The sequence below is a fragment of the Octopus bimaculoides genome, chromosome 1 (assembly GCF_001194135.2).
Source record: "Octopus bimaculoides isolate UCB-OBI-ISO-001 chromosome 1, ASM119413v2, whole genome shotgun sequence".
NCBI classification, from domain to species: domain Eukaryota; kingdom Metazoa; phylum Mollusca; class Cephalopoda; order Octopoda; family Octopodidae; genus Octopus; species Octopus bimaculoides.
Genome location: NC_068981.1, coordinates 3,168,954 through 3,190,717, shown reverse-complemented (window position 1 = coordinate 3,190,717; position 21,764 = coordinate 3,168,954). Strand labels below are relative to the sequence as shown.

The following is a 21,764-nucleotide window of genomic DNA, read 5'->3' as shown; positions in this document are numbered from 1 at the left end:
TAAAAACAAAGGAATTTATTTGGTAAACTACAAATTTTCCTTCATCACTTTTTTGGAGTAATCATCTAAGACTTGAAGAGCTCGGCAATGGATTTTCACTCCGTATGGTGTCAAAACTGAGGACAACATAAAGGAGAGTTTATCGACGTCGCCAGGGTCTTCTACAGCCAGGAATAAGTGAAACTAAAATATAAAAAGAAAAGAAAAAATAATCAATTCAAATACATTAATAAAGTGAGTTTTCACACTAAACAACAAAAGACATTTAATTTAAGAAGGCAAAATCACAGCAAATGTCAAGAACAAATAGTTCTTTAAAACAAATTCCTGGTTTCTCTAATTATCCTTTGATTAAAATATTGCTGAAAATTTCTGTCTCTCATTCATTCTCTCCCTTGTGCCATACAAGGGTTGGCAATTAGGGACCTCTTCAACAAACTGAAAAAATTCATGATTTTCCTTGGGCAAGATACAGCAGTGGTTCCCTGTTGCCTTCTGCCAGCTTACTTAACTAGGCTCTTGAGGTATAGGGCCTATTTAGCCCTTATGCCAGAGGACCAAGTTCACACGACATTAAAGTATGTCCACAGACTAATGAGCACATGTGACATCTATAAGACCTGTATTTGTTGAGCCACAGGACCATCTTCTGCTATCTGACCCTAAATGGAGCCCTTGACAAGTCCCACCACTCCTGATCAGCTAATTTCAAATACCTCTCACAAATTAAATTTAGGATCTAGACTAATTAAATATGACTGATAAATAAAAAAAGTGACAATCTGAATGTAAACACACAAAGCTATTCCACTATCGTGAGCAACCTTTGGCTAACATGGCTTCATGTGACAATATAAATCAGGTGGCGCTACTAAAAGAATAATTTAACAAACATCATAAATGGTTATATTTTCACTGATTGATAATTCAGGAAATCAACCAGTTCCACCAAACCTTTATTGTGAAAAATCCTGAATGAATGAGAGGGAGAGAAAGAAATGAAATCATTTAAATTAACCAAACCAGACCTAGTAATTATGTTACAAAATTTTAGTAAAAAAAACTGTTATATAATGATATTAAATGTGCCATATAATGTGTTATAAGAGCTACCCAAGTGCAGGTCAAGACTAATGAAATGAACCAAATTATTTTTAAAAATAAAAGTTTCTTCACCTTTTGTTCAGCCACAACTTTGTAGATGTCCATCTCAAGATGTTGTTGAGCTCGGTAGCTCAGTACAACTGAAGCACCATCTTTCCATTTCTCAAGAGTTTCATTCACTGTGTCACCTGAAACGAAAACATATTACAATAAATCTTTTTAAAAAAAAAAATTTTTTTTCAAACTACAAATCAATATATTGTATTTTACCTAAAAATATAAAATATATTTGCACAATGGCATTTATTTTTATAACAGGGGATGCTGTTTTACATTTTCATTTATTTAATACTAGGATTTGAGGTAAATATGGACATTTACACTCCGTCAGACACTGTTCTAATGCAAGCAATAATAAAAAAGATGGGACAACTATTTTTGGTCAGACAGAAGAAAGAAGTTTAATGGATATAGTACAGCTTGGATTAAGATTAAGTGATTATTAGCTCAGACAGTTTAATTTCAAAAGCTAATATAATATCCATTCAAGAATACAGATTAAATCTACATCCCTGATTAAAAAGGAGCTTTCTCATCATTATCATTACCAATTAATGTCTGCTTTCCAGGATGGCATGGCTTGGACAGTCTGAGAGGATCTGGCAAGTCAAAGAGTTGTATTGTGCTCCAATGTTTGCTTCAGCAAGGGTTCTACAGCTGGATGCCCTCCTAACACCAACCACTTTACAGTGTGTACTGGATGCTCTTTTTGTGCTACCAGCATTAGTGAGGTTGCCAAGTAACTTGCAAAGACAGGAAAAAGATCCCTTCAGCTGGCGAGGGGGGGGGGGCAGAGTCTGGGGGAAAGGGATGTGGTTTTATGTCAAGTATCGGAAGGGGGAACATATGAAAGGGGCAAGCATAAAGTGTCTTGCTATAGTGAAGATACATAGCTATAATATTTAATCAAAATTAGATTCTTAAAAAAAAAAACAAGAGGGGTGTTTTAGAGTAATTCAGAAATTATATGTGAATAATTAATAAGATGAAATACGCTTCTCTCTGCATAATCACAAAGATAACAATATAGAGATCTATCTCCAAACAACACAACCAGATAATAGCATGTTTAAAAAAAGGGAGGAGGGGGACAGATGCATTGAAAAGCCACCAAATCTTGCAAAAGTAAATGAAAATTATCTACAATTGGAGGAAGACCATTTCCTAAAAAGTTTATATCATGACTAAATTAAAGTCGACATATGCAATTAAGACATCATCATCATCATTGTTTAACGTCTGCTTTCTATGCTGGCATGGGTTGGATGGTTTGACTGAGGGCTGGCGAGCCAGAAGGCTGCACCAGGCTCCAATTTGATCTGGCAATGTTTCTACAGCTGGATGCCCTTCCTAATGCCAACCACTCTGAGAGTGTAGTGGGTGCTTTTTATGTGCCACCAGCACAAGGTCCAGTCAGGAAGTACTGGCATCAACCATGCTCAAATGGTTCTTTTTATGTGCCACGGGAGCCAGTCAGGCAGCACTGGCAATCACCATGCTCGAATGGTGCTTTTTACATGCCACCATAAAAAGCACCATTAAATTAAAACAATCATCTAAATGTAAAAAGACCCTGTGGCCGTGTTTTTTGTCAGGGAGAAAATCTCTTCACACAGGTGATAAAAGCACAATATACATAGTAATGCAGAATGAACATCATGAGAACAACAGATGCATTTCACCTTTTTTGAGGCTTGTCAGTAACATGTACCAATTTATCACATACCTAAACAAAACTTGTAACTTTCTGGAGTGTATATACATTTAGTATGAAAAATAGGTGGCTATTTTAATTTAATGTTTCGATTGTGTTCACTGAAGTTTTCTACAGCCTGGCTAGCTCCAGCAAATACCACTGAACATGAGTCACTGGTGCAATGATGCCCATTTCATTCCAATATATATTGGTGTTTTTAACACAAGTCTATGAAAGGATTTTCTCTCAGGCAAAAACCACAGCATCATGCCTTTCAACAGAGTATATACATTTAGTATGATACACAGGTAACTATTTTAAGGTGAGCAACAGTCCCACTGATATACATTGTATTTTTAAACACAGTACATCTATTAGAGATTTTATCTTAGGCAAAAACTGCACTAACTTGCCTGTCAATGGTGTATATATGATTTTAAATATGATAAACACACAGCTATTTCAGTTTAATACTTGTATACACCAGATTATCTATTCATTGTTTTCTGTATCAGAGGTGACAAATCTCACTAGGCATGTGGCTGGCTGCAAGCAGACATCATTGACAAGGCGAAACAAAGCCAAAATGCATCTGGTGTTCTCATTAGCTGTGCCATGAAGGTTGTTTTGTCTCTTTCTGCTATATATTGCCTTTTTAAACACAGTATATCCATAAGAGATTTTATCTCAGATGACAACCCACAGCAACTTGCCCCTCAGCAGTGAATGTATATTAAGTACACAGAGGGCTGTGTTAAAATAGGTGGGGATTTTTAAAACTGTCCATGCAATATATACCAGTAGCTTCTTTTTGTCAATCTCCAGTGCAAGTCAGAAAGACTGAGCACTGCAATCTTACACAAAATAAAATGATGAAGAAAAATATCAGATTTTTTTTTATCAAACAGCAAAAGCAAAATTTGCTTAGAGAATCATCATTATTGTTTAACATCTACTTTCCATGCTGGCATGGGTTGGACAGTTTGAGTGAGGACTAGCAAGTCATGAGGCTGCACCAGGCTCCAATCTGATCTGGCAAGGTTTCTACAGTTGGATGCCCTTCCTAATGCCAACCACTCAGTGTAGTGGGTGCTTTTTACTTTCTATCAGCACGGGAGCCAGTAAGGTTGTACTGGCATCAACCACACTTGAATAGTGCTTTTACATGCCACCAACACAGATGCCAGTCAGGCAGCACCGGCAACAACCACAACAATTTCACTTAGCTCAACAGGTCTTCGAAAGCACAGCATATTGCCCAATGATTGAAGGGTACTCTTGAATGGGCCAGTTATGCGACAGTGGCCTAGACCATGGCTATGGTCTCACTTGGCTTGCTCGGTCTTCTCAAGCACAGCATATCTCCAACCAAAATAACAAAAGAGCTAGAAAGTGTTTCACTAACTTGTAGAATTATCATCCTTTTACATCCATTTACCCATGCTGGTATGAGTTAGAAGATTCAACAAATAGGAGAACAACGTCTTACTTGATTTGACATGGTTTCTACAGCTGAATGTCCTTTCCAATACCAACTACTTTACAGAGTGTGCAAGGCACTTTTTTTTTTCATGACACCAGCACTATAGAAGTTGCCTTATCCTCAGCATATCTAAAGAGCCCTCTCAAGTCCTGCAGTGTTGCTGCTCAATCAATTTGGAAACCACTTACAGTGTACAAGGTGCATTTTGTCATGGCACCAACACTTGTAGGGTTACCTTGTAGCTCACAAAGTGCAAAACAGCTCCTATGACTAAAAGAACAGCTGACAAATGAAACAAATTTTTCAGAGATTAACCGAAAAAGGGTGGCGGGGAGCAAAGTGATTGGGGTGGGTTGAGCAATGACTGCCAAAACTTACAGTTAAGACTGAGAGAGAGACTTTTAGTGATTAATGCAGAGTAGTAACAGTGAGAGATTTGCAAAGGCTGATGGGAAATAAATAAAACAATTTATGAGCAATGAGATGGAAATTAGGGGTAACAGTTGTTAATTACAAAAAAGGATATATTTATCAAAACTTAAATATTAATACAAGATTAAATCCAAGTAACAGATATAAGAAAAACTTTGAATTAGGTCTGAGAAAGATACTAGTAGTTAGAAGAGCTTGTGAGTAACAAACATTTAATTCATTCCAGCAAAGAGAAACATGGAGGTTTAATCATGTGAAAGTAATTAGAATAATGGGTAACTGATTAAAAGGAGGTGGGGGGAGATAGAATTCTAAAATTTTCCTCCAGATGTGACTTTACACATTACCTGTCTCGAGAGCCCTAACCAAGATATACAACTTCTTCATCATGGAGTAGTTAACCAGTTCCAAGAATTCATGCAAATTTTTTTTAATTCAGAAAAAAAAAAAAAGAATTAACAAATTCATACTGGCAAAAGGTAATGAATAGAAAATGTAACAATTATTTCTATATACTAATTAATAATAGCCAATCAGCAAAATAAGGAAGTGCTTAGAGCATCAAGGGGTACCACAGAAATTGTAAATGGTTTACAGCACAAAATAAATCACTGAATTTGCTAAAATAATATTCAAAGTGATTTATGTGACCAGGAATATAATTTCATAGTGTTCATGGTGATCAAAGACTTTGCAATTAAAAAAAAATAGGAAAAAACTTTTCAAATATAAATAAAGAGGGAATTTCAATGTTTTGATTCATTTTGAAGAATGAAAATTTATTTTATGGTTTATCATTGTTTATATTTTGAATGACATCTATAAGTGGGGACACCAAAATCTTTTAAGTGCTTAGGGCCTCCATGGGTCTTAATCTGGCCCAGCAGTCAATAGAAATGCAGGTTAGTGGATTTCTCCAAAGCTTTCTACATTGTAAAAAATGAGGGAAGAAGGAGAGAGAGAGAGAGTAAAAGATAGACACAGAGGGAGCTAACATAAGAGGTGTAGGATGAGTAGAGAGAAAGAACCATAAGGACAAGAGAGGAGGAGAGGGAATAAATGACAGTAGTTATGGGAGGAGCTATACAAAAGAGAGATTTGTTTTAAGACAATTCCAGACATGCTTCTGTCTTCTCATATTTCCTCAGCAGAACATAGATTTCACCATACTTGCCAACGTAGTGAATGTCAGCTTGTGTCCGAGTATGCCTTCTGAGACACAGCCATCATTTCTCAAAGTGCAACAACAATGGACAACATTATTACCTGAGTGACCCAGGATCAGTAACTTTCCCTGCCTATACTACACTTCTGGTTTATCCTCATTACTATGGAAACTGTGGAAGTGATGGCATTTCATCATTACAGAGACACATGATAGCCAAACCCCGACAAAAATAGCAACCACTTTTGAAAGGTCCATCCTCTGTTTGTTGTTATAAGAACTTCCTGTGCAGGAATTTGTCTAAAGATTTACAATATTTAAAAATGAATATTGGGCCTCCACAGAAGCAATGACAAGAGACTGAGACCTTTGGTAATATGCTGTGCTTGAGAAGACCCATCAAGCCAAAGGAAATTGTAGTCATGGCCTTTGCCAGTGTCACATCACTGGCACCTGTTCTGGTGGTACATAAAAAAGCACCAGTCGAGCATTGGGCCTCACGGAGGCCGTGACAAGTGACCGAGACCTTTGGCAATATACCTTGTTTGAGAAGATTTGTCAAGCCAAGTGAGATCATAGTTGTGACCAATGCCGGTGTTACATAACTGGCACCCATGCTGGTGGCATGTAAAAAGCACTAACTACACTCTCCTGAGTGGTTGGCATTAGGAAGGGCATCCAGCTGTGGAAACATTGCCAGATCAGATTGGAGCCTGGTGCAGCTCCCCAGCTTACCAGTTTACAGTCAAACCATCCAACCCATGCCAGCATGGAAAACGGATGTTAAATGAGGATGGTGATGATTTTTCATTCAAAACTTATTCATTTCACCATTTTATGTAAGCACCAAGAAATTTGATAAGAGTTAAACTATAATTCTTTTGTATGTATGCCATTTTCCCTGGTTGTTACCCATGGTGGCAAAAGAGTACTTCCAAAGTTCCCTATCAAATGACGGATAACACTCTGGTTAATGTAACAAAACAAAATGAAATAAGCTGTACTTACAGCCAGGATTGCCCAAACATTCTAACCAATATAGACTTTTTTCAACTGACTGCAAAGGTGCTACAGTAGGTGAGATTAAAGATCCGTCAACACCAAGAAATTGAGCCACAGCTTCATAGGTGCGCAACGGTGTACATACAACATTTACGCCACCCATTCGCCATAGCCCAGCAACAGTTCGTTCCAATCCAAGGATGTTGTTCACTTCAAAAACTGAAAAGAAAAAAAAAAAAAGATGCAATTAAAAAAATTAAAAATGAGAAACTCTTTAAATATCATCATTCAACCCTTTAGCATCCAGATTATTCTATCACAAATGTAAGGATTATTTATTCATTGTTTTGAATTAATCACGCATCATCTTGTAGCCTTGAGATTTTGATTACATGACTATATTTTTTAGACTAACATTGTAGGGTAGGTGTGAGAAGCTGGATCATGTCAGTTTGAACATAAAACAGGATGACTATTTTGGCTGGGCTGGATGGTTCAACAAGATTTGATGGGTCCAAGGATTGCATTATGCTTAGTATCTGGTTTGCATGGTTTCTATGGCTGGATGCCCTTCCTAATGCCAACCACTTTACAGAGTGTACTGGGTGCTTTTTTTGCACTGCACTTATTGAAGTTGTCATGTAGCTCACAAGACAAAGGTCCCACTTGGCTGTTTTAGGGGCTACATTAGTGAGGGAAGCAGCTTTAATGCTAGGTGATGAAAGGTAAGAGTATGAAGGAAGGGGCCAGAACAGGTTAAATTTTCTTGGAGGAGGCTAGTTGGTTACATCAATCTCAGTGCTTAAATGGTACTTATTTTATCAACCCCAAATACGATGAACGGCTAAAAGCACCCAGAGTGTTTGGCATTAGGAAGGGCATCCAGCCATAGGAAACCATGCCAAATCAGACTGGAGTCTGGGGCAGCCTTCCAGCCCTTGTCAAACCGTCCAACCCATACCAGCATGGACAACGGACGTTAAATGATGATGATGAGGAGTGTGGCATGGTCATGTGGTTATGAAAATCGTTTTGTAATCAAATGGTTTCAAGTTCGGTCCCACTGTGCTGCACTTTGAGCAATTTTCTTCTAGCATAGCGCTGGGCCAACCAATGCCTTGTGAATGAATTCAGAAAATGGAAACTGAAGGAAGCCCATTATGCACATATGAATGTGGTAAAAATGATTCTGGTTTTATTTTCTCAAATTTAAGCAGCTTATTTGCAAGAGAGCAACACAAAGTTAAACATCAAAATAAACATGGAATCTCTGCAAAAGCTGTGTCAACCCTTTTGATATGAACCAACCTGAGACTGCCTTTACTTCTAGGATACAAACTTATTTAAACCAGCTGTATTAGGACCCAAATATTGTACCGGTTTTATGTTGAAACTGGTTAGATCCAGCATCTTACATCTATCCTACAATGTCATTTCAAAAATAAACACATCGTTGTAATCTTCAAGCTATAAGCTAATGCTTGATCAATTCAAAACAATATGAATAGATAAGCATTACATTTGACAGAGCAATCTGAATGCTAAACGGTTAAAGTGATCTAAATTAAAACCACCATAAAATTTATTTCACTAAATTTATTATTTTTGAAATTAACTAAAGCAAAGACATGTGGTTAAGAAGTTTGCTCTCCATCTATGTGGTCTTGTGTTCAGTCCTGCTGTGTAGCACCTTGGGTGTCTTAAATTATAGCTCTGGGCTGACCAAAGTCTTGTGTATGGATCTGACAGACAAAAACTGAAAGAAGCCTGTTGTGTGTGTGTGTGTATGTATATATATACATACATACATAGATATAAATTTATATAAACATACACACACATTTGTCTGGCTATGGGGTAATATTACCTTCCTTGAAACAGGTGAGGGTTGGCAACAGGGTTCCAGGCCATAGAAAATCTGCCTCAACAAATTCCCTCTGCTCCAACAAGCATGGAAAACTGAATGTTAAAAGATGATGAAAGATAGTATAACTCAACAAAAATATGGTAACAAAAGGGTTAATCTAGAGATTTAAAATGCAGCCAGATAAAAACGCTTAAGATTATTCAAGGATTAGTAAGGCGGTGAGCTGGCAGAGTTGTGAGCACGCTGGATAAATTGCTTAGCAGTATCTTGCTCGTTGCTATGTTCTGAATTCAAATTCCATTGAGGTCAACTTTGCCTTGCATTCTTTCAGGGATCGATAAATTAAATACCAGTTACATACTGGGACCGATGTAATCGACTTGCCCCCTCCACCACAATTTCAGACCATGTTCCTACAGCAGAAAGGATTATTCAAGGATTAGTAATGCTTAATAATAAGAATAATAATAATAATAATAATAATAATATCGGTTTCAAGTTTAGGCACAAGGCCAGAAAATTTGGGGAAGTGGTTAAGTCAATTTTGTTGACCCCTGCAAGGATGAAAGGTGAAGTCGACTTTGGTAGAATCTGAACTTAGAACACAAAGACAGATGAAATGCCGCTAAGCATTTTGCTCCTCATGCTAACAATTCTGCTAGCTTGCCAATATTATTATTATTATAAAGGTGGTGAGCTGGCAGAATTGTTAGCACACTGTATGGAATGCTTAGCAGTATTTTGCCGTTGCTATGTTCTGCATTTAAATTCTGCCAAGGTCAGCTTTGTCTTTCATCCTTTCAGGGTCGATAAATTAAGTACCAGTTGAGTACTGGGGTCGATGTAATCGACTGGCCCCCTCCCCAAAAATTTCAGGCCTTGTGCATATAGTAGAAAGGATTATTATTATTAAACATTAGCTTAACAATATTAGCACATGCCCATAAATTGTAAAAGAGATATGTGGGAGGGGTGGAGAGCATATAATCAGTTGAACTGACCTTGAATGGTAGTTATTTTATCAACAGCAGAGGGTTAAAAAACAAAGTTGACACCACCACCCGCTGCAGACAAGTTCCTGCCATTCTACATTTAGAAGATTAATAACATGCTAGTTGTAATGTGCCATCTAAATTAATTCTTTCCTTTGCAAGTCTTATTTAACTAGGTTAAAGGGAGATGTACTGAGTGCTGCACACAAAATAATTATTGAAAGGAAAAAAAAAATCTAATGCAGAGTCTTGGAGACACTAAGTAAAGGGGAGATAATTTCACGAAATTAGAATCTCTCTTAACCCTTTCGGTACCAACCCGGCTGAAACTGGCTGTGGCTCTGAGTACAAATGTCTTGTTTTCATAAGTTTAGAATTAAAATCTTCCACCAAACCTTAGTCACAATTTATGTTCCTAACACTAGCTGAATGATGACTAAGTTATTTTACTAAATTCTTTGTTATATTTAAAATTAATTGAAAGAAACACAGAGCATCTCAACAGAAATACAGCAATGAAAGGTTTAAATCTGTGGTTCTCAATCATTTTTCACCTAGGGACCCCTCCTTAATCCCCATTTTACTCGGATGGACCCCTTTGGCCATTTGATGTTTAAAAATTCATATTTTTACAACATTATTAGGAATTATATTTAAAAAATTGTTAAAATATTGTGTACTGTAGAAGTGTAATTAGTTTATTTCAGATCAATTTTACATAGCACCAGTATGGGCATGACAACAGCTTAATGATGTAAGATATTTCACTAAATTCTTTATAATTTTCGAAATTAACTAAGACAAAAGCAGTGTATTTCAACAGGTATATGGTATCAAAAATGGTTCAACTTATCCAAATTCATGTCTTTGGTCCATTTTTCATTATTTCCCTTACATCATTATTTAAATACATTGAATTTCTCTTGTTTTATCTCGTTTAAGTCATTAGACTACAGCCATGCTGGAGCACTCCCAACTGGTGCCCCCCGTCCCAGCCGGGTGGAGGGGGAAGAGTCGTTTAGCCTTGCTAGAAGTGGCTTGGGATAATATTAATTAAAATGTAAATCAAGCTGCTGATAGTAGGGAGTCGTGTGGCTTTCAAGCTTTTGGTTAAGGGGTCAAGAGTGCAAAAACATGGGGAACCGCTGGTTTAGTGCAATGTTTCTCAACCATTTTTTTACCTATGGACCCCTTTGATTCCCATTTTACTTTACCCCATCCCCTTGCCATTTGAGGTTTAAAAAATCCTATTTTATTTTTATAATTAAGAATTCTATAAAAAAAATTCTTTTCTTAAGAATTCTTAAAATTTTGTGTATTGCAGAAGTAAAAACAGCTTATTCTCTCTCCTTCTTTTACTTGTTTCAGCCATTTGACTATGGCCATGCTGGAGCACCACCTTTAGTCGAGCAAATGAACCCCAGGACTTATTCTCTGTAAGCCTAGTACTTATTCTATCAGTCGATTTTGCCGAACCACTAAGTTATGGGGACGTAAACACACCAGTATCAGTTGTCAAGCGATGTGGGGGGGAGAGCAAACACAGACACACACACACATATATATACATATATACGACGGGCTTCTTTCAGTTTCCATCTACCAAATCCACTTACAAGGCTTTGGTCGACCCAAGGCTATAGTAGAAGACACTTGCCCAAGGTGCCACGTAGTGGAACTGAACCCGGAACCATGTGGTTTGTAAGCAAGCTACTTACCACACAACCACCCCTAAGATAAATTTTAACAACAAAATCTTGTATAGACTCCCAAGGGTCATGTGGACCCTGCTTAAGAAATACTGGTTTAGCCAAACAAATCAACTTCAGCATCATCATTTAACATTCATTGTCCATGCTGGCATGGGTTAAACGGTTTGACCAGACTGGCACACTGGAAGGCTGCACCAGACTCCAATCTGATTTGGCATGGTTTTCTACAGCTGGATGCCCTTCCTAACGCCAACCACTCCAGGAGTGTAATGGGTGCTTTTACATGCCACAGAGGTGCTTAATTTTTAAGTCTTATGCTATCAAAACTTTTCACTAAACCACTAAGTTACAGGAACATACACACCTGTTGTTAAGCAATGCGTGAGGGAGACAAACACAAAGATACACACATATATGATAGGCTTCCAAGCAGTTTCCATCTACCAAATTCACTCACAAAGCATGGTCAGATCAAGACAACATTAGAAGACACTTGTCCAAGGTGCCATGCAGTGGAATTGGACCCAGAACGAAGTGGTTGCAAAGCAAACTTAAGGCTATATGCAAAACAAAGCCAGAGTGCATTAGGTGGGTTGGTACAACTGTCAGAAAGCCAGTTATTTCAAGGATTCAGCTTTGATTTCTTATTCGTTTCAGCCATTAGACTGCGGCCAGACTGCAGCACCACCTTGAAGAATTTTTAGTTGACTGAGTCAGTGCCAGTACTTTTTTTTTAAGCCTAGTACTTGTACCATCAGTCTCTTTTGTCAAACTGCTAAGTTGCATGGATGTAAACAAACCAACACTGGTGTAAAGCAGTGGTGAGGGACAAATACAGATGTATGTAAATATATACAATGGGCTTCTTTCAGTTTCTGTCTCCCAAATCCACTCATAAGGATTTGGTCAGCCCGAGGCTCTAGTAGAAGACACTTGCCCAAGGTGCCACACAGTGGGACTGAGCCCAGAACCATGTGGTTGGGAAGCAAGCTTCTTACCACACAGCCGTGCCTGTGCCTATGATAATAACTTTCGGTATTTAGCTACAGTCTGTGGTCGAACTTCAAATACTACCAATGTCAATAGTGACTTTTATCCTTCCAGGATTATCATCATTTAGCACCCGTTTTCCAAGCTGGCATGGGTTGGACGCTTTGACTGGGCTGGCACACTGGAAGGCTGCACCAGGATCCAGTCTGAGTTGGCATGGTTTTCTACAGCTAGATGCCCTTCCTACCACCAACTACTCCGAGAGTGTAATGGGTGCTTTTACGTGACACCGGTCTCTGCCATGACTGCTATTTTGCTCGGCTTGATGGGTCTTCTTCTCAAGCACAACATAATGCCAAAGGTCTTGGTCATTGCCTCCGTGAGCCAAAACACTCAAAAGGATCTCAGCCACTTTGCCTCCATGAGGCCCAACACTCCAACACTCGAAAGGAACTCAGCCATCTCGCCTCCAAAATACCAAACAAGTACTAAGAGTCAATTAAATTGAAAACACCCTCCTGCAAAACTTGTGTACAAATGTTACAAGTCACCATTAACCCTTTAGCATTTAAACCAGCCATCTCCAGCCATAAAACATTCTGCCTGTTTTATTTTCAAATCAGTCAGATCTGGCCTCTCACACCTACTCTACAATGTCAATGAAAATACTTAATCACATCACCAAAATCTCAAAGCTATGAAATAGTGCATTATCCAATATAAAACAATGAAAATAAATAAGCATTAGATTTGAAAGAGTAAAATGAATGCTAAAGGGTTCAATTGACTGCGGTTAATAAGCTCACTTTGCAACACCAGGCAGTTTCAGGTTTAGTCCCAATGCACGGCACCTTAGGCAAGTGTCCTACCATAGCCCCAGGCCAACCAATGCATTTTAACTGAATCTGGTAGATGGAAACTGTGTAGAAGCCTAACATATATATGTATGTGTGTATGTGTCCTTGAGTATCAAACTACACACATGCACACCTACAGCTTCATAACTAGGGTTGGCTTGGTTTTACATCCCTGTAACTTAGTAGTTCAGCAAAAGACACTAACAGAATAAGTACAAGGCTTAAAAAAAAAGCATAAGTACTAGGGACAATTTGTTCAACTAAAACCCTTCGAGGCAGTGCTTCAGCATGGCCACAGTCCAATGATTGGAACCATTAAAAATATGAGAGTGCTTGTAAAATACTTCTGGTAAAATTTTTTTTCTCTTTTACTTCCTGGTTCTGGAGGAAGACTTGGCTGTGTGGTAAGAAGTTTACTTCCCAGCTATATAGTCCTGGGTTCGGTCCTACTGAGTGGCACCTTAGGCAAGTGACTTCTACTATAGCATAGGGCTGACCAAACCCTTGTGAGTGGATCTGGTAGATGGAAACTGAAAGAAGCCTGTCATATATATACATGTGTGTGTATGTATGTGAGTCATTTTTTCTGTGTTTGTACCCCACCACTGATTGACAACCAGTGTTGGTGTGTTTATGGCCCTGTAACTTAGCAGTTCGGCAAAAGAGATCAATAGAATGAGTAACAGGCTTTATAAAAATAAAAAAAAAAAAAAAAAAGAATAAGTACTGGGGGTGATTCATTCAAGTAAAATTCTCCAAGGTAGTGCCCCAGCATGGCCACAGTGTAATGACTGAAACAAGTAAAAGATAAAAGATTAGAGACTGGTAAGCTCAATGGGTGCTAATTTCTGTTCAAACTATTTCAAGCCAACACTTGCAGGAGAGACGTGAGCCAGGAAGGGATTCCAACAGTCCAATGTTCTAGGAGGGAAGGACTGGGAAGAGCAAGTTGGTGCATGGTTGGATGGAATTCATAGAGGCAGACTTTCTACAAGCAGATGCCCTTCCTGTTACAAGCCCTCATCATCACCGTCATTTAACGTCCGCTTTCCATGCTGGCATGGGTTGGACGGTTTGACTGAGGACTGGTGGACCAGAAGGCTGCACCAGGCTCATTCTCATCTGGCAAAGCTTCTACAGCTGGATGCCCTTCCTAACGCCAACCACTGAGTGCAGTGGGTGCTTTTAAGTGCCATTGGCACGAGGTCCAGTCAGGCAGTTCTGGCAACGACCACGCTTTAATAAATGAATTTATTAACATAATTCATTATTAAGCTGATATTTGGAACATAAATTAACACAAAATTTTGATCAAAGATTATTTTAACCATTGAGCATTTAAACTGGCCACATCTAATGCAAAATATTCTACCCGTTTTACATTCAAACTGACTAGATTCAGCTTCGCACACCTGTCCTACAATGTCATTTTAAAACTAAATCACATCATTGAAATTTCAAAGCTATGAGATAATGCATGATTAAATTCAAAACAATGTGAATAAATGAGGATTACATTAGGAAGGCCATCCAGCCATAGAAACCATGTCACAATGGACAAATGGAGTCTGGACAGCTCCCTGCTAACCAACTCCATGTCAAACCATCCAATCCCTGCCAGCATGGAAAGCAGATATTAAACAATGATGATGATGATGATTTGACAGAGTAATCTAAATACAAAGCATTTGTATCATAGAACCAGGGGTGGATCCACACAGATTAGTATGAAAAGGGCTAACTCGGTGAAACTTTGTTTAGTTAGTTTCCTCTCTTGCTGTGAGTATTTGATGTTGGTTTAGTCTAAAGTTTCAGTACAAGGGAAGTCAGCATTTTTTTTATTAATCTTTGTCAATATTTCTACCCATGCCCAGCCCTAGTAACTTTGCAGCCTGACAGTATTAAGCTTTCTATTTTTAACCATCAAAGAAACAAACCATTCCAATGCAGAAGGAATGGGAGGAAGCTCTTCATAGCTTACTCGACCAGTTAAAAAAAGCAGCCAATTCTGTCTCAAACAGTATACTCAATTGTCTTTAAAAAAAAAAAAAAATGAGGGGGACACTGTAATCTGGGGTACATAATCCTTGAAAATCTATGGAAAAATCATTGCTGAATGTCTTTAATCAAAAGTCAGCTCAATCAGAACTGACCTGGAGCTAAACAACTAATTTTGTATGTGAAATCATGGTTTAACCCTTTTGCATTCAGATTTTTCAGTCACGTGTAGAGCATATTTATTGTTGTGGTTTTGAATTAAATAAGCATCATCCCATAGCTTTGAGAGTTCAATAACATTACTGCTGCACTTTTAGAATAATGTTGTAGGATAGGTGTGAGAGATCAGATCTGGCTGGTTTGAACATAAAATGGATAAAATATTCATGTTACGCATGACTAGTTTAAATGTGAAGTTTAAATTCACGTTCAGAATAAAACCTTTTATAAAAACTTGTCTCACTTTTCTAGATTTATTTTTTTACATCCATTCTAACTTTTTCCAGTTAACAATGGGTGAGACAGTGTTTGCAAATCTTAATATTTGCATAGTGTTGGTGCAGTTATTTTTTACCTTCCTGAATGCTTATTCTAATCCTAATCAGCTGCTGAGAGTGATACATATTATCTGACAAGCAGACTGAGGTGGTTCTGCCTAGAGATAACACTATGGTCATAATGTTTCAACTCAACATTATCTAATTATAAAGCACCATTCGAGCGTGGTCATTGCCAGTGCTGCCTGACTGGCATCCGTGCTGGTGGCACATAAAAAGCACCATTCAAGCATGGTTGATGCCAGTACTGCCATGTAAAAAGCACCCATTACACTCTCGGAGTGGTTGGCGTTGGAAGGGCATCCAGCTGTAGAAACCTTCCCAGATCAGATTGGAGCCTGGTACAACCTTCAGGCTTGCCAGTCCTCAGTTAAAACGTCCAACCCATGCCTGCATAGAAGGCAGACGTTAAACGATGATGATGATGTCAAACACTATAACCAGTCTCTGTCCCATTTTCAATAAGAAAATCTACATCACAAGCGTGGCTGTATAGTTAAGTAGGTCATTTTCCAACACTGGTATCAGGCTTAGTCCTACTGTATTGCAATGTACACAAGTGCCTACTATAACTTCAGGGTGATCAAAGCCCACACACACACACGAGTGTCCACCCTTATTCTAACATTACAGTTCTAAGCAAGCATCACCATCATACAAACAGTGTCATTTGTTTCCAGTCTTACATGAAAACATGCCTGGTCAAGGGGGAATATTAACTTGCTTGGAAACAGGTGAGAGTTAGAAACAGGAAAGGCATCTGGCTGTAAAAAATATGCCACAACAGATACCATCTGATCCATGCAAGCATAGAAAAGTGGATGTTAAAATGATGAATTATACAAAAGGATCACATGCATCAGCAAAATGAATGCAGGTACCTAAGAACAACATAAGTAATAAAATCACCTCTAAAATAGGTATTTAGATTACATACACATATTTTTCTTTTTACTACATCCTAAAAAGTTTTTCAAAAAGCACCTGTGCTGGTGCCACTTAATGAACACCTGTGCTGGTGCCACTTAATGAACACCTGTGCTGGCGCCACGCAAGAGGCAACCATGCCGGTGTAACATAAAAAGCACCCAATACACTCTGTAAAGTGGTTGATGTTAGGAAGAGCACCCAGCCATAGGAACCAAACTAAAACAGACAATTGGAGCATAGTGAAACAAATTGACCTCAGTACTTTTTTATCAAGCCTGGTCCTTATTCTATCGGTTACTTTGGCCAAACTGCCTAAGTTACAGAGACTGAGGCACACCAACCCCGGTTGTCAAACAGTGGTGGGGACAAACACAGATACAAGGACACATATACATACAACGAGCATCTTTGGTTGACTTGTGGCTATAGTAGATGCTATGCAGTGGGACTGAACCCACAACCATGTGATTTATAAGTGCAAACGTCTTACCACACAGCCACTCCAGCACCTATAACGAACTCCTGTATTTTTTATGCACTCATAGCCTACAATGATTATACATCGTTCCTCATTTACTTCTCCTCCTCCTCATATCGAGCATGACCTCTTCCTGAACACAAGTTGGGTTCTGTATTCTTACTTGGTTTTTAGACCTCATGATTTTAGATTCTGTTTCCACATTTAAAACAGTACAAGTAAATAATACAGAGTCACTGATGTAGTGTAAAAATGCTTGAACTTGATAAATGCAATTTTCAAAATTGAAATAAAGATATTTCTACAGAAATATGGCAACCAAAGGGTTCAATAATCAGTTGAAAAATTTTACTAAGAACACTTCAGAGTATTAACTTGTTCCAAAGAGAAAAGAGAAAGAAGCCTTTCTGAACCTTGTGATAGTCTTTCAGAATATAATCAAATTGACTTGTGTTCAAGTCAATATTTATTTACATACATATATAATACACATATGCACACACACACAATATTCATCTCTCTCTCTCTCTCTCTCTCCCTACCAGGTATTCAGTTTTACTGCATAGCACCTTAAGCAAGTGTCTTCTACTATAGCTCTGAGCTGACCAAACCCTTATAAATGGATTTGATTGAAATAAAGTGAATGAAGCCCATCATACGTATATGTGTGTTTGTCTCCCTGTGCTGACATCATATGATGGTTGTCAGCAAGTGTCACCATCATACAAGCTGTATCATTCGTTTCCAGCCTTCTGTGGAAACGTGTTCTGCCAAGAGGAAGTATAATCTCACACAGAAATAGGTGAGGCATGACTACAGGAAAGGCATCCGACCAAAGAAAATTTGCTTCAACAAATTCCTCTCACACATGCAAGCATGGAAAACAGAAACAAAATTACGATTCCATTACCATTTGGTGTACTGTGGTACACATAAAAAAAAACTGTTTGTGAGCAGTTTACACAGTACTGCTCACAAACAGTTTTTTTTTACACAGTACTATGTCCATGTATCTACCTGGAATTAATAAGGCTTTCTGGTTCAACACGTAAAAGAAATTAATAAAACTGGGTATTTTCAAACCCCTGTTTGATGTTCTCAAAATGCACTTTTGTTGTTTTTATGTAATATATATATATATATATATATAAGGATCAACACTGATTAGTTTAGACTCCATTTCACAATCTTTTTCTAAGACAATGTTTAAAAAAATGATTAAAATGAAAGAAAAAATAAAACACATACCTGCAAGTACTCGTCCTTCACCAGAGACCTACAAAAATTTTTTAAATTAATAATTTTTTTAAGAAATGTAAGTCATAGAGACAATATATAAATAACTAATAATTACATACTTGGAACAAACATGTCTTAATGACTTGAGCCTTTTTAAAAAAATTGAGATGAAAAGAAAAATCTTTAAAAATTTATATTGATAGGATTAGTGAAAATTTCTGGTTAATTTAAATGTTTCCAAACTTTTATAAAGTGTCAGGTAACAGAAAGTTATTCTATAAGTGATTAAACACTATTTTTAACTTAATAAATTAAAAAGATTAATATTTATCTTGTCTTTAGTAAAGCTAATGTATCATCTAGCTGTGGAGTGAAGAAACAGTTGGCGTAAATTATTTGAGAATCAAACATAAAAATAAACACAATACCTGTAATAATAATCTTATAACAGTGAAAGGGATCAATATTACGGATTGAAAAAGTTATTCACTACTTCCTAGTCTCTTGTGCACACAAAGCAGATACAATATATTTCAAAACAATTTATGATGAATTTTTAACTTATATTATCTATTTGCTAATTCCTAAAGCAGTTTCAGAAAATGAAACCAAAAGCAGAAATAAATCGTATAATACAAGCGAAGAATCAATGACAGTTGAGCAGTCTAGCGGCATGTCAATATTATGAATTAAATATAAAGAAATACAACTATAAAAAATATATATTCTTATCAGGTTTTAATTTTTAACATTACAAATTTGAGTGCCTTTTTCTTTTCCACGGACATTCGAGTATTTATATTTGATACAAGAAATATATAAAAGAATTTAATTAAATTATTAAATTCATACTAAATTAACGAGTAAAACAACAAGGAAGAAATGTCGTCAAATATGTAATTTAATAAGTTAATGTAAAAATGAAAAGACATTCAAATATTCGTTGCATTAGACGTGTAAAATGGCATTTTTAGAATACTGATAGCGAGAAAATTTATATTATATAAATGGTCCACAATTTATTGGGGATTTTCATTGACATAAAAATGGCTAAACATTCGAAATAAATAATAAAAGTATCTAAAATTAAAAGAGAAAGAACGTTCTCTGCCAGACGATTTTTAAAACATGATGTAGCAAACGATATATATGATTGTCACTCATGATGAGGCTACGGTTGTAAAATAGACAATGACATGATTGCTTAATGGGAGATAGAGAATTTCACTAGGTCAGACACATTTAAGTCCACCACCAAAACCCCTATTTTTTTTAAAGAGCACTTCAGTTAATGCAGCAGGGGAAAGAAGTAAAACAAGATAGGAGAAAAGGGGGTCGGAGTACAATAGAGATTTCTCAACAAAGCGCGCACACAAATTTGATTGGATTTTGACAAAACATGCATAAATGCCGGTATACGATTTACAAATATAAATAACAAGATATATTTAATAGCGTGTGTAAACATATACACTCATTTAATATATACATATCTGTCTTGATATAAATATACCGGCTGAAATAGATTCAAGTGTGACGAGGGCTTAGAGTGGTAGTAGCAGCAGCTGTCGTCCGGTATGAATGAGCCATAGAGAATAATGTAGCGAGTGTGAGCACACGCAAGTTCACGTCATTCATTCATTTAGTCGAAGCTACAGACAAAAAACCAACAAACCATAAACAATATATAGAACTAGTCATCATAAATAAGGAATTAAATAAAAGGTTAAACTACATTTAAAAAGAAAAACGAGATAAATTAGAATGAACTCTTAAAGAAACGAACCGTTAACAGTAGAGGCTATACTGAGCTAGGCATAGGCGGTTCATATTGGTGAGATACAACCTATTTTTATATACAAATAAGCAAAAATAAAACAAGGAAATTCAAAGTAACAGAAGTCAATACACAAGACGACGTTTTGACAGCCATTACATCGTGCAACACAACCTGACAGCGAAGACCATTTCTCTACATGTGGCTTGTCAACTTACTTTAAATCTGTAAATTGGCCGTGTAGCATTAGAGTACCCGGCTAGCATTATTGCTATCTTTTCCATAGATCCATGAAGATTTGTACCCTCTCTGTACATTTGTACGGAGACATCTAGAAGATAAAGGCGAGAGTTCATTGTAGCGGACGGAGGCCGATATATAAGATATATGCCACAGCTACCCGCGCTCTAAAACGGTGACAAACAACAAATGTATCTCACGCAAACAATTCCGTTGAATCGGTTTCGGTTTTCGTAAACACATCGTTCTCAACTACAAAAATTTCTTCGTAATCAGACTCTATATATATAGATATATATATCTATATATATGTGTGTAGTTTCTTTTAAATAAATATAGTATTTGAAATACAATATGAAGCTTAGTTTAAAAAGTCTCTAAGCATAACTATTAAAACAACTACAAAAAAAGGAAGGGACTCAATATACACCTAGTGTTAATTTGTTAATGTTCTCAACTTTTGTTTATTCAATTCTAATTTTTTCTTGCATTCCTTGTATCGAACAAACTGCAAGAAGCTGAGGAGTCTTTATAACTACCTTGAATATTTTTTTCCAATTAACGATTGTCTTTAGCATTTATACTACAAGAGGTTGTATGAATTCAATAATTGCCTTGAAAAACCCTCGTATAAAATATTTAAACTAATGGTTTTCCGGTCGGTCTATTTTTTTTTTTTTTTTTTTTTTTTTTTTTTTTGAGGATTGGAACGTTTAGAAAAACCCGGTAAATTTTCGTTCTGTTCCTTCCCAGTAAGATTTTATATTCTCCTAGTAAATGATCCAACAATATTAATCTGAGAAATGACCAGAGCCGTTGTTAGTGGTGATAAAAGAAATCGGCTTTAGATAGCTCTTGATTTTAACATGAACACGGAAATAACATAGTAATGTCATTACACAGGAATATTATAGTCGAGTTTAAAAGGAGAATCTCTATACACACATACCCACGCATATTTGTGCGTCTAAGTCATATACTTACGTAACCTTTCATTCGCAGATTTGGTTGTAAGAGTGACTACAATTTTTGTCGAGGTACTTATCAAACAATTTGGCAAGTATTTGAATTCTCGAACATCGAATCACTCTCATAGCAACCTCAGCCAATAAAAGATTATATAATGAATTCTCTTTATACCATTTGTTAAACCAGATACACACACGCACACATACAAGAGGGTGA

The 21,764-nt window shown here is 37.0% G+C and overlaps 1 protein-coding gene across 1 annotated transcript; it reads right to left on the bottom strand.

The window, feature by feature from the left end:
• On the bottom strand, positions 1–20,766 carry LOC106880103 (uncharacterized). Its single transcript, XM_014929919.2, has 5 exons — positions 20,558–20,766; positions 18,572–18,599; positions 6,949–7,161; positions 1,177–1,292; positions 1–183 (listed from the first exon to the last, which is right to left on the bottom strand). The coding sequence occupies exons 1-5, from the start codon at positions 20,693–20,695 to the stop codon at positions 28–30; spliced, it is 651 nt and encodes a 216-aa protein (XP_014785405.1). The 5' UTR covers positions 20,696–20,766; the 3' UTR covers positions 1–27.
• Positions 20,767–21,764: the final 998 nt, after the last annotated feature.